At 55.3% G+C, this 13,994-nt stretch overlaps 1 protein-coding gene across 3 annotated transcripts in view; it reads right to left on the reverse strand.

Moving 5' to 3' along the window:
• Nucleotides 1-7,816: 7,816 nt before the first annotated feature.
• Nucleotides 7,817-13,994, reverse strand: part of NRF1 (nuclear respiratory factor 1) — a 52,536-nt gene continuing 46,358 nt past the window's right edge. For all 3 annotated transcript variants that reach the window (XM_064656834.1, XM_064656833.1, XM_064656836.1), the window contains one exon: nt 7,817-10,755. In XM_064656834.1, the coding sequence (XP_064512904.1) occupies nt 10,355-10,755 (401 nt within the window). In that variant the 3' untranslated portion in view covers nt 7,817-10,354. The remainder of the gene's footprint in view (nt 10,756-13,994) is intronic.

Below are 13,994 nucleotides of genomic sequence, written 5' to 3' on the forward strand. Positions count from 1 at the left end.
TTTGGGATGCTCCGGTGGGGATCCTTCCAGGGGTTCGGAGGGATCCCACACCTGGAGAGGGAACTCGGAGGAGTGAAGGTGTGGAGTTGCTGGGGAGAGTCCGGGGAGGCCCCGGAGCTGCTGCCAGGGCTGGAGCCCCTCTGCTCTGGAGCCAGGCTGGGAGAGCTGGGGGGTTCCCCTGGAGAAGAGAAGGCTCCAGGGAGAGCTGAGAGCCCCTGGCAGGGCCTAAAGGGGCTCCAGGAGAGCTGGAGAGGGACTGGGGACAAGGGATGGAGGGACAGGACACAGGGAATGGCTTCCCACTGGCAGAGGGATATTGGGAAGGAATTGCTGGCTGGGAGGGTGGGGAGGGGCTGGAATGGATTTCCCAGAGCAGCTGTGGCTGCCCCTGGATCCCTGGAAGTGTCCAAGGCCAGGCTGGAGTAACCTGGGCTAGTGGAAGGTGTCCCTGCCCATGGCAGGGGTGGCACTGGATGGGCTTTAAGGTCCCCTCCAACCATTCCATGATTCTGTGACCCCGTGTGACTTCCCTGTGGGATGGGAGCAGGAGTGGGATGGGATGGGATGGGATGGGATGGGATGGGATGGGATGGGATGGGATGGGAAGGGATGGGATGGGGGGCAGTCCCCTGAGCTCAGCCCACGCCCCGGGGCCGTCCAGCTGCAGGGAGAGACAATGGGATGAGGAGGAAAGAAATGAGGTTATTTTTGGAGGAGGAACCCAAACCAGGCGTGTCTGGGGGACGGCACAGCAGGGACAGCACAGCCACTGCTGCCAGGCCAAGTTTCCTGGAGACAGGGGTTGCTCCCTCGTGTTTCTCCCACATCCACGGCTGTGCCACCCCCAAGCCCCCCAGTGAGCACCCACAGACAGGGAACACCCTTCCAAAACGCATTTTTCCACTTGGTTTCCCCAGGATAGGGACAGGTGGGGTTGAGGGAGGGATGAACTTGGCTTCTCCCACCCCCTGAAAGTCCACAGGTCATTCCAACACTTCGCCACTGGTGGCACGTGGAAGGATCCCTGTGGATCAGACACCAGTCCTGCCCACCAGCTCCAGTACAACCACTCCAAGCACCATTCCCTTCCTCATCCCAGCCAGGTCCTTCTCCCCTCACCCCGAGACAGGGAAAGGGCAGAGTGGGAACAACCAGCCCTGGTCCAGCCAACCCTGCCCCTGGCACCAGCTCCAGGCACTCCCACATTTATAAACCATCTGGCACAGGACAGAGATAAAGGAAGGTCAACCCATCATCTCTCAGCCCTTCCCTGACTGTGGATGGGGCCGGCAAAGCAGGAAACACCTTTTTCCCAAGGGAGGCTCAGCTGCAGGAAGGGATGAGGTGCCCCTGGGGTGAAGCTGGAGCTGGGAAAGCTCTGGAGGACAGAGGGGAGTCCCAGTGTGGCCCAGCCAAGGTGACAACAAAACAACAGGGCCCCCGAGGGTTATTTGTGATGGAAAGAGGTGGAACAAAGAGCAAGGAGCTGGTGCAGCTCCAGGGAGCCAGGCAGGGGGTGGGAATGGCAAATCCCGCAGGCTGGGAGGACAAACTTCATCCTCTTACCCGCTGTTACCCCTGTGCCCACCCCTGCCATGGGGGGGGGTTGGGAAAGCGAGGCAATGTGGGCATTTCTGAAAATATCTGCCCCTTTGCCGGGGGGAAAAACCCAGCTTTTTGGGGTCCCCACGAAGGCGGCAGCACAGGGCGGGCAGTGCCCGCTCGGACAGCGGGGCCCGAAAAAGCAGGAGCTTTTTTCCTTCTGGTGGAGCAGGAGCAGGGTCTGCCCTGCCAAGGGCACTTGCTGAGTGACTGGAGGTGGCCCAGCCCGGGCGGTGTCCTCAGATAACTCGGAGTGCAGACAGGAAAGCTTAGGAGCTAATCGTGCTGCCCAGGGGGGTGACCCCGGCCGGCCCAGCATCCCTCCCCCTGGGATATGACAGCGCTCCAGGGCTGGCAGGTTTTGGGGTCCCCAAGCCCCCCAGGGCTGCCCCAGGCCAGAAGGGTCACATCCACACCCAGCCCAACCCAGGAATTGCTTTCCTGGCGCGGTGGTCCAGCACTGGCCTCAGGAGAGGTTCCAGCTCCCGGGGCGCTTCCCGGTCGGACGAGTTTTAGGGAACAAAACCCCGGAGGGAGAGCTCAGGTTCAGCCCTCCTGAAGCAAATCTCCCAGCAGAGCCCTCGGGAGAAGGCGGCACATCCCAGTTTAAGCAGGACCTGGGGACCTGGCCTGGGATGCACCCAAAATCCCCCCTCCAGACCAACAAGCCGACCGAGCCCTCGGGGCTGCGAACCCGGAGGAGAACGGACGGAGCTGCCCAGGGACACACGGACACCCAGGGAGCAGAGTCACCACGGGACCCACGGAGCACAGGCACTAAAGGCACCAAAGACACTAAAAACCCCTCAGTTGAAATGTGTGGTGGCCACAGCATTGCCAAAAACGGGTAATGGATCCTGAAGGATCACGGAATATTCTGAGCTGGGAGGGACCCACAAGGTCCAACCCCAACTGGGTTTTTTTTTGGGAAAAGATGAATTAATTCAGCCAAGGTTTGGCTGAGGGTGGTCACAGAATTGCCAAAAAATGGGTGATGGTGAGACCTCAAGAATCACAGAATATGCTGAGTTGGAAGGGACCCACAAGGCCCAACCCAACTGGGTGTGGGTTTTTTTTTTTTTTGGAAAGGCTGAACTAGCTCAGACAAAGTTTGGCTGAGGGTGGCCATGGTGCTGCCAAAAATGGGTGATGGTGAGACCTGAAGGATCACAGAAATGTTGAGTTGGAAGGGACCCACAAGGCCCAACCCAACTGGGGTGTTTTTTTGGAAAGGTTGAATTAATTCAGCCAAGGTTTGGCTGAGCACTGTCAAAAACGGGTGATGATGGTGAGACCTCAAAAATCACAGAATATTCTGAGATGGAAGGGACCCACGAGGCCCAACCCAACTGGGTTTTTTCTTTTTTTGGGAAGGCTGATGAGCTCAGCCCAGGTTTGGCCACGTCTGGGAGCGCCCGGAAGAGCGTCCGTGAGAGACGGCGCCGCACAGATCCCTTTCTGCCAGGGATTAGAGCAAATCTCCTCAGCTCTGACGTAGCCACCTTCCTGCCAGGGGTGGGAAGAAGCCAAAGGAGGAGAGGGCTGGGAAGTCTGTGGGCATTAGGGCAGAGCTGATCGCCCTTGGGAGGGACACGATTAGAGCGCCGAGATGCCGTAATCGGGTCTGGGATTGGCCCCGCGCTGCATCTGCTCAGACCTGCGCCCTGATTAGCCCTAATCTAGCTGGCATATGTCAATCCAAAGCGTGGATTTCAGACCCTTTCAATTGTATTAAAAGCAGGAAATCCATTAGACACAAAAGTCCCGAGCCTTTGGGAAGCGTTGGCTCCGTGACGGGAGCGCTGCGAGGGACGGGCAGGGAACGGGGATCCTGCGGGATCCCAGGGGCAGCTCACACCTCCTGCCTGGGGAGGGACACAGCACAGGTGAGGGATCACACCCCGAGCAGCACAGACCACAGCCACGGGCTCGTGGAAGAGGCAGCCGGGCTGTGCTTGGCTTCCCATCCGTGAGAATGGCCAAAAATCCCCTCTGGAAGGAGCCCGGGAACCTCCGTCCCCCTGTGGATCAGCCATTCCCAGCCAGCAGCTGCCATCCACCCTCAGCAGGGACGAGCAGCTCCAGCCCCCTGGGAGCAAGGCCAACGTCCAGAGGGGCAGCTGGGGCAGTGCCAGCACCGAGCTCCTGCCTCCCACTTCCCTGCCACATCCCAAAGAATTCCTCTGGGGGAAGATCAGGTTTGGCAAGACTTCTTTTGGGGGGGGATCAGGAAGCATGGCATGGGGGGAATGGGTCAGGACACGAGGGGCCAAGGGAGGAGAAGGGCCATGGGAGGTTTTTAGGGTTGAGATGGCACCAACCAGTCAAAGGATCAGAGTGGATCAACTCCGAGACGGCCCCGGTTGGATTCCAGGTCAGGTGATTCCAGTGGCTGCATTTCCCACAGGGAATGGGATGGGCCACAGGAGATGGTGAAACTCCTGCTGCCCCAGCAGGGAAGAGGTTACAGCTCGTGGGAGAAGAGGGGTAAAGGTGAGACCACAGGACTGAGAGGTGAAAAGTCACACCGTGGTTAAAAGAGAGGCCTGGCCTGGCCCAGCCCATAATCCCTGTCCTGATCCCAAACTGCAGGACCCCCTGGAACCACCACACGGGGTCAGAGGGTTGGGCAAGGGGGATGGGGCAGTGCCCAGGGAATTGGTGTCAAGGGCCAGAAGTGCCCTGGACACGCAGGGCTGTCGATGTTCCGGGAATTGGGATGGTCAGGGGCGGTTTGTGCCCGGCTCTAACCCCTCCTCACCCTTGGGATCAGAGCCAGGGCAGCACGGCCAAGTCCCCAGCTGCTGTGCCCACTCCCAGTCCTCCCAGATATGGAATATTGTCCTGCTCAGGGACACCAGACAGCCTTGGCTCAGTCCACCCTTATCTCCTGTTCGGTGCCTGGTGTTTAAAGCGGCTCAGGCCATGGAATCCCGGGAAGGGATTGGTTGGGAAGGGACCTTAAAGTCCACCCAGCTCCAACCCCAACACTGGACACTTCCAGGGATCCAGGGGCAGCCACGGCTGGTGCTGCTCCTGGAGATCCAGTGGCTCCAGAAGCACAGCCAGCACCGAGGAGAGGCAGCATTCCCAACGGAATGGACGCCGAGGTGGGCACACCTTGGACACCCAAGGGCTGACAGGGGTCTGCTCTGACCTCCTGCCGCCCCTGCAGAGCCAGCAGGGAGAGATCTGAAGTCTCTCAGCCCCTGCTGGAGCTCTGAAGGTCTCACAGTGCTCACACCAACGATGGGAAAGGCCAAAAAAGTGGAATTTCCCGCTGGACTTCCTTGGCTGTTGGCACACAGCTCATCCCGAGGACTTTGTCTCCACTCCTCGGCTCACAGCGAGGGGAAAGCAGCAGGAACTGTGCTCAGGAAGCGTTCCACAGCAGATATTCCTGCAGCTCCTCCTCCAGAGGCACCAGCCCGAGGAATCCAGCCGGGATTCCCGCCCTCAGGAATGCCCCAGCACACAGCTCAGGAGATGCCATCCCATCCCCACCTACAATTCGGGAATTCTCGGGGACGGGAGGGTTTTAATGCCCAAAAACTGAGCAGGGAAAGGAAAAAATAAATGAAAATCAAGCTGGGGGGCCCCCCAAAAATTCAATGTTTGCCCTCAGTGGGCAGCCCAAGGAAAGAGCTGCATTCCCACGTGTAAATACACCCAGGCTGCTGCAGGGGAGCAGGGAATAATTGTCTTTTCTGGGCATCTTTTTTCAGTGGGACAGAGTAGGATGAGCTGGAGGGGCAGCAGGGAGAGCTGCACTGGGTGTTAGAGGTGGGAAGAACCCCAGCCAGCAGCTCAGTGTGAGGTCAGTGAAGCTCTGGAGCAAAGCTTCCATCACTGGAGGGCTTTTAAAAGGAGGTTATTCCGAGGCTGGCTCAGGAAAGGGGCTGTCTGTGACTCAGCCGTGTCCTACGGAATCCTGGAGCAAAGAGCATCCCTGTCCTCCCCAGCTGCAGTGCTGGGCACCACCTGCAGTGTTCAAGAGGCCCCACAAAGTTTTTTATGAAATCCACGTCGTCGCTTTGAGCCCAGCTCGCCAAGATTCCCAGGAATTATCACCTGGAGCACCTCCCTCCTGGGAGACCAACAACCACAGCAGCTACAACAAGGGCTCTCCGAGTCTCTTGTCACCCCAAAAGATCCCTCTGGTCGAGGAGAAGAAGAACCCACCAAACCAAAAGTGTCCCTTGAGAGGACACCACGGGTGGGATCTCACCCAGTGCAGAAATGAGGCATTCCAGGAATCCCACCACAGTCCAGGAATCCCACCACGCTCCCAGGGGGCAGGGGAAGCACAGGACACCCCTTAACACCTTGCCTGGGATAAGAGGAACCGTCTTCCCAAGGCTCAACCCCCCCACCTGCAAGAGCACCAAGGACTGACTCCAGTCAGACACCTGGAAGGGTTTTCCCCCTCAGAAAATCCTGCCCCATCCCTGGAAGTGTCCAAGGCCAGGGCTTGGAGCAGCCTGGGATGGTGGAACCGGATGATCTTTGGTGCCTTCCGACCCAAACCACCCGTGATTCGGTGACAAACCACAAAGAGCCCCTCTGAAGGGGTTTTTTAAGCCCTTCAGTGGAAGCCCTGAGAACTCAGCGGGCACAGAGCGGTGGCAGCTCTGCCCCACAGACCCTCTGTGCCAACCCAGCTCAGAACACAAAGGGTTTTCCCTCCAGGTAAGGGTTTGCAAAGAGCTGAAGTTCTGCAGGATCACCCCTCACCTGCCTCTTCAAGAGCTCCTCTGGTCAAAACCACAACTTAGGCAAAAGGCAACTTAACGAGGCCCCTGAGGCGACATCACAACCTTGACTCGTCCTTGGGACAGAGGGTGAACACGGGGGATGAGAGATGCAACATTCCCATCAGCAGGGACGCGGGAAGGACAATCCTGGAGCCGCCGCTCCCTCCCCGGCATCCACCACGTCCTCCCGGCCACATCCCAGTCCCTCAATCCTGCAAATCCAGGGAACTGCTCTTCCCTGAGCTCTCCAGGGAAGGCCTCGTGGCACTCAGTGCTCTGGGCTGGGGGACAAGGAGGGGACGGGGCACGGGGTGGATCCATGGGCTGGGAGGGCTCTTCCAGCCTCGGGGATCCCGGGGGTGACCCTTTGGCTCCTCTGGATCTCTCACCATGAGTTCTCCCTCTCGTTTTGGGTGCTTGGGTTTCATTTATCTCCAAATCTCAGCTGCAGACCAACACTCCCTTCTCCAGTTGGGAAAGGACAGCTCATCCCACCAGCTCATCCCAACCAGCTCATCCCAACCAGCTCATCCCAACCAGCTCATCCCACCAGCTCATCCCACCATTCCCAGCTCCTTCCTCCCTACAAGGCTCAGCCAAGCTCTGGAACTTCTTTGGCTTAACCTCCCTTATTTCTTCCAGATCTTTTTTGGGGGGCTTTGAGTTTTTGGGGTTTGTTTTGGGTGTTGAGGGAGTATTTTTTTTTGGATTTTTTTTTTAAGTTGCAGCACTTTGAGGCCAAACCATGGGCATGGCATTCCTGATTCCCAGGAGGGGTTTTTTTGTATTTAGGGATTTTTTTTGGAGTTCTTTTTAAGTTATATGGGCATGGGATTCCTGATTTCCAGGAGGGGGTTTTTTTGTATTTAGGGATTTTTTCTGGAGTTCTTTTTAAGTTATATGGGGCTGGAATTCCTGATTTCCAGGAGGGCTTTTTTTTTGTATTTAGGGATTTTTTTTCTTTTTGGAGTTCTTTATAATTTGCAGCACTTTGAGACCAAACAATGGGCATGGGATTCCTGATTTCCAGGAGGGTTTTTTTGTATTTAGGGGTTTGGGGTTTTTTTGAGTTCTTTTTCAGTTTCATGGGGCTGAAATTCCTGATTTCCAGTAGAGTTTTTTTTATTGAGGGATTTTTTTTTGAGTTCTTTTTAAGTTATATTGGGCTGGAATTCCTGATTTCCAGGAGGTTTGGGGTTTTTTTTGAGTTCTTTTTAAGTTATATGGGGCTGGAACTCCTGATTTCCAGAAGGGTTTTTTTTTTTGTATTTAGGGATTTTTTTTGAGTTCTTTTTAAGTTATATGGGGCTGAAATTCCTGATTTCCAGGAGAGTTTTTCTTTTGTATTTAGGGATTTTTTTTCTTTTTGGAGTTCTTTATAATTTGCAGCACTTTGAGACCAAACCATGGGCATGGGATTCCTGATTTCCAGGAGGTTTTTTTTTTGTATTTAGGGATTTTATTTTTTTTTTTTTTTAGTTCTTTTTAAGTTGCAGCACTTTGAGACTAAACCATGGGCATAGGATTCAGAATTTCCAGGAGGAGGGTTTTTTTCTATTTAGGGGTTTGGGGTTTTTTTGAGTTCTTTTTAAGTTACATGGGGCTGGAATTCCTGATTTCCAGGAGGGGGTTTTTTTGTATTTAGGGACTTTGCAGCCCTTCCCTGACATTCCAGATCTCTCCCAGGACGGTCCCAGGAGGAAAAACTCGGGGTTATTTCAAACACTGGGAACGACTGATCTAAAATCCCAAGTTTTCCATTTCATCCTCATTTAGATGCAGCTGGAAAACTCCTGGGAAAGAGGTGTGTGGGAAGGGAGGTGGAGCAGCACCCTGGGATCCCAAAGGTGGGTGAGCTCCCATGAGCTGCCTACGGATCCCTGGCCCTCCCTCTGCCCTTCCTGGGGGGAATTCTGAGCTTGGTCAGAGACCCTGGAAGAGTAAAGCTGAGTTTGCTCAAGCTCAGCCTTCACCCAGACCCCCCTCACCAGTGCTGGGTGCCCAGGGAGTGTCACCCTCAGCTCAGGAGGTGACAAACAACAACCCCCTGCAGCTGCAGGCTGGGCCAGAGGGGCTGGAGAGCAGCCAGGCAGGAAGGGAGCTGGGAGTTGGGCTGGGCAGGGAGCTGAAGAGGAGCCCGAGTGTGGCCAGGGGGGCAAGAGGGCCAATGGCTGCTGGGCTGGCTGAGGAAGAGTGTGGCAGCAGGAGCAGGGCAGGGCTTGTGCCCCTGGGCTGGGCGCTGGGGAGGCCACCCCTGGAGTGCTGTGTCCAGCTCTGGGCCCTGAGCTCAGGAAGGCCCTGGAGGGGCTGGAGCAGGGGCAGAGAAGAGCAGCGAGGCTGGGGAAGGGACTGGAGCCCAAGTGCTGGGAGGAGAGGCTGAGGGAGCTGGGGGGGCTCAGCCTGGAGAGGAGGAGGCTCAGGGGAGACCTCCTCACTCTCTGCAACTCCCTGCCAGGAGGGGAGAGCCGGGGGGGGGTTGGGCTCTTTTCCCAGGCAACCATCAGCAAGACAAGAGGGCTCGGTCTTCAGCTGTGCCAGGGGAGGTTTAGGTTGGATATCAGGAAGAATTTCTTTGCAGAGAGGGTGCTCAGCCATTGGAATGGGCTGCCCAGGGAAGTGGGGGATTCTCCATCCCTGGAGGTGTTTAAGGACAGACTGGATGTGGCATCAGTGCCATGGGCTGGGAACCACGGCGGGGTTGGATCAAGGGTTGGGCTGGATGATCTCAGAGGTCCCTTCCAACCCAGCTGATTCTGGGATTCTCTGAAATGCCCCAGGAGCGTGTCTACCTGTGCAGAGGGAGCTTGTCCCTGGGCTCCAGGGCTGGGAGCTTAGTGGATAACCCCCCTAAGCCCCCATGATGAGCTGGCTTTGCTCAGGAGCACAGGGCACACCTGAGAGGATTATTGAGGGCCCATCCTGGTCCAGCCTCCACGCAGGAAACGCGGATAAAAATAAAGAAAAATAAAAATAACCCCCCCAGGCTCTGCTCTGCTCGGGCTCTGCTTCCCTCACAACCTGTTCCCTGGCAGGAAAACTTATGGAGCTGTAATGGTTTGAGAGCCCCAAAATCCAATTCCCGAGTCCAAGCCCCCCTCCCACATCTCAGCCCAGTGTGAGAGTGGAAAGGATCTTTCCTTTTCCCTTCTGGACTTTTTATTGGAGGGAGAAGAGATTGATCCATTCCATTACAAATACTGATTTATCAAGGTAGAGACAGTTAAGATTGTATATGATGCATTATAATATTTATTTGTACAGTGTTTGTAATATAATTCCCTTTTCCCCCATATTGAGTCTTGTGTTTGTGCCTGGAAAACCCATCTCACGCTGGGCTGAGGTGTGGGAGGGGGGCTTGGACCTGGGAATTGGATTTTGGGGCTCTCAAACCACTACAGGAGCAGACAGGGAGTTGTCCACGCTCAGCTCCTCGGGAATTAGGGATAGGGAGCACCTGAGAATAAATTAAGTTTGCTCCTCTTGTCAAAAACCGAGTGTTAAACCTGACTGGGATTCTGAACAACCACCTAACAAGGATCCCTTTTCCATAAATCCCGTGCTTTTCCATAAATCCTGCTTTTCCATAAATCCTGACTTCCCTGTCGTGCTTTTGCATCCCCATTTTCCAGGGGAAAAAATCACCTGTTGAGGCTGATTCTAATCCCACTTTTTAAAACATTTGTTGTATTTCCTACGTGGTTTAATTAAAGGGGGGGCAGGAGGGCAGGGACTGCCCGAGTGTTGTATCACTTGGGTGACAGAAGCCCATTTGAAAATAAAGAATTAATTTAATAGTTGTTAAATTGTTATTGCTTTTTGTAACTGTAATTAATTGCTCTGTTACTGGAATTAATTGATGTTTAATTGTCATTGCTTGATTGTTATTAAGCACTGAAATATCCCATATTTTAGTGAAGCAGGCAGAGCTCCTGCAGGAACAACACTCTGGGCACCCCTGGAGATCACAAAAAGCGTGGAAAGGGAATAAGAGAGGGATGTCAGAGGACAAAAGGTGTGTCTGGGGTCCAAAAGCTGGTGGCCTTCAGGTGGCAGAAGGTCAGGGAATGACAGACACGAGCTCTGGGATCCACCTCCCCCTCCTGTGCTGTGACCCTCCCAGGACATCCCACTGCATCCTCTGGGATTCTGCTCCAGGGCTGTTGGGTTCCCACCCCAAACACTGCCCAGGCACAGCAAAAATATATATAAAAATATATATATGAGGTAGATAAAGCCCCTTTAACCCCAAGAAGCACCACAGGGTGAGGAACCTGAGGGTGACAAGTGCTCACCACCAGCTGAACCCCAACATTCCAAACTGCCACCACGAAAATCCACTCACCTGAGGGACACTCTGCCAGGCTCCACTTGCAACCTGAACAGTCTGCTGTTAGGATGCCTGACAATAAAATGTGGAAAAGGCTGAGAAAAGGGGCAAAAATACTCCAGCAGGGGTTATTAATGTGTTCAGAGGAAATCCCACCCTTTTGGGGGGAAATTCCGAAGTTCGGCGCCCGCACACGAGGGGAAAATTCACACACGAGTAACCCCCCAAAGTCAGGCAGAGTAACTGAGATGTTCCTGACTCCACACTGTGTGCAAACAGGAGGGGAAGGGGGAGGTAAGAATAAGATATTTGTGCTGTGTTTTGGATGCATTTAAATGAATTAATTGGCCCAGAGAGGCCCAGAAACGAGAGGAGTAAAAATCCCCCCCTGCCGGAGCAGCTCCGGCCACTTCCAACAAAACTCTCCGTAATTCCCGGAGCAGAGGGATGAGAGACTGAATGAAAAGCTGCCAAAGTGGGATTTCCCTGCATCCCACGAGGCCAGAAAGGTCCCGAAATGCAGGACCTGGAAGGAGCTCCGTGGATTTTAGGGCTCTGGGGGGCCGGGATCTGGTGCGGAGCCGACGGATCCCATGTGAACAGGGACATGAGCAGGCACTGCAGAGCTCTGAGCACAGGGAGATAAAGCAGGCATTGTCCTGGAGGAAGGCAATCCGTAACCAGATAGGCCCTGGCTCCAGCTAAAAGCCATTTTCCCAGCGTTTTCCTGCCTGGTTCCGCAGGAACCACAACACAGGGCACATTCACACCGACCGACCGACCGACGGGTTCTCTTCCCCCAGTGTCCCGCTGGTGCCTCTTCCCCAGGGGATTCTTAACCCACCAGAGGTGATGAATTCCCAGCACAGCTCCTGGAGCAGGAGGATCCCTTGAGAAGGTGCTCCAAGCCTTTCCCTCAGGCACGGGAAGCTGCGGCTCCGGTGCCGGAGCCTCACTGCGCACCGGGTGCTGCTCCAGCCACCAGGAGGTAAGTCCCCTTTATTCCACAGGGGGAAAAAGGGCTGGGCACAGCCCCCAAGGGTCCTTTTTCCCTCCTCCTCGAAGCACATCCCTCAAATCCAGCTCCAAAAGCATCCCTGCCACACAAACCTGCTGTCACGGCGCTTTGGGGTCTGCAGCCCCTCTCTTATGGGACAAGGGACCTGTTTGGCACCTGCTCCGTCCTCAGCAATGAATCACAGTGAAAACACGGCTCAGGCTCTGCCAAGAGCAGGGTTTTACACTCCACATTCCTCCTGTTTGCTCACCCCACCGGCTCCCAGTGCCCGGCAGCGGGGATGGGTTCCCACCTCTCTCTCTCTCTCCCCTGGGAACACTCATTCCTGGTGTGCTGCTGCCTCTGGCAGATCCCTCCCTTCTCAGCTCTGCACATCTGTGGCTAAACAGGAAGAAGTTTGGGCTCTGGGCTGGTGGCTGAAGGCCCAGGATCTGTGCACAGATCCCGAGCCACACGGGACAGGCGGTTGGAAGACTCTTGGAATGCCAGGAGGAGGCTGGGATGGGGCAGGGAGAGGGATGAGTTCCTTTGCCCTAAGCAGGGGTTTTCCAGGGGTTTTGTCCCCGTGGGTCTCATCCCACAGAGGGGAGGTTTGTGGCACGTGGACCCACGTGGATAAAATCCGTGAGGAGAGTCAAGGGGCTGCAAAAGGCAACAGCTTTTCCTGTCGCTTCCCAGGGCAGGGCAGAAGGGGCTGGAATTGCTTCCTGAGAGGGGAAGGAGCTGTGGGGGCTGCAGAGGATCAGCCTCAGGCCAGAGCTGGCTGTGGGAACGCTCCAGCAGGGCCAGAGCCCATCTCTGACAGCAGAGAACACACACAGACCCTAAAACCCGGCCAAATCCCAGCCTGGTTACCTTCCCACAGCTCTCCAAACCTCTCACCACTCAATTCCCACTTGGAAGTGCAACCCAGACATTTTTTTTCCCCGCAAGGAGAACACCCCAGGAACCTCCCGAGGAGATCTGAGGAGATCTGGTCGAGGATGCAGCGGCAGGAAACAACCACTTCCAAACTCCCTGAGGGCTGGGATCAAACACAACATCCCCCCCACACGAGCTGCTGATCCCTGGGACTTCAAAGGAGCTGCACATCCCATATTTCTGCCGGCAGTAAAGCTCCACTTCCATTAGCTCCGTGTTCTCCGTGACACGAGCGGTCCCACCGTGCACACGCCAATTAAATCCCCCTAATGCCTGAGACAACAAAGCTGGGGTTTCTTTTTTCCCCTTTCCTGATGGGAAGGGGTGGGAGGGAAGAGATCAGCTGGCTCAGGGGAATAGCAGAGAGCCTTTCACTGCGAGGCCTCCCATCCAAATGTGTCCCAGGCAAGGGATAACAGATGGGCCCTCTGGAAGGCTTGCATGGAATGAGGGATTGTCTCAGTGGCTGGACAACTTCACTGCAGCCACAGCCACACTGCTGGGGGGTTCTGGGAGAGAAACCCCGGGATTACGTGGCTGCAGAGCAACCTCTGCCCACCTGATCAAAGGCACCTCGTTCCTGCAGGGAAATGAGGGAAACTGCTGCCTGTGGGGTGCAGGGACCTGGATCTGGGGCTGGCACTGCCTGCTCTCATCTGTCATCAGCCCCTCGGCTTGGCAGCACCAGAATCCACTCACTGACCTTCCCCTGGGAGGCTCTGAAGGTTAAAATCGTGGGGAAGTTCAGGGACCTGTGGTGACCAGGAGGAAAACCCACAGGCAGGAAGAGTTTTCCATGAACTGTAAGGTATGGGAATAATAATTAATAACACCATGATTCATTTTAAGCCAGTTCCAAGGCAGTGCTCCCTCAGCCATTCCCTTCTCAGAGCCTGTGTCCTCTCCAGGGCACAGCTGAACTTCCCATGGGAAGGGAGAATGTCCATCGAGTGTCCCTGGAGCAGGAAGGGCGGGATATCTGGGAGTGTCACTCAGAGAGGAATTTGTACAACTGTGAGGGAATAAATGAAGCCCAAAGACATGGAGGGAGCGAAGAAAAAGTCAAATTTAGCCTTAGAAATGCCACACCTGGTTTAGGGGAAAAATTCAGAGGGAAAGCACTCGAGGAGAACTGGATTTTTGTGATTCCTGGAACCTGTTTGGGAGTTCCAAGGAGGCACCTCACGGGAGCACGTGCGGTGCTCCTGACCCGGCTCCTGTGGCTCCAGAGCCATCAGCAGGTGGATCCCTGCAGCCAAACTGCCAGCAGCCATTCCCAGGGAGCAGGAGCCACCCTCCTGCTCCAGCCTGGCTCCGCAGAGCAGGGAAAATAGGGCGATTCCCCGGGATCCTCCTGCCCAGCTGTTTACCG

The sequence above is a fragment of the Pseudopipra pipra genome, chromosome 5 (genome assembly GCF_036250125.1).
Source record: "Pseudopipra pipra isolate bDixPip1 chromosome 5, bDixPip1.hap1, whole genome shotgun sequence".
NCBI lineage: Eukaryota > Metazoa > Chordata > Aves > Passeriformes > Pipridae > Pseudopipra > Pseudopipra pipra.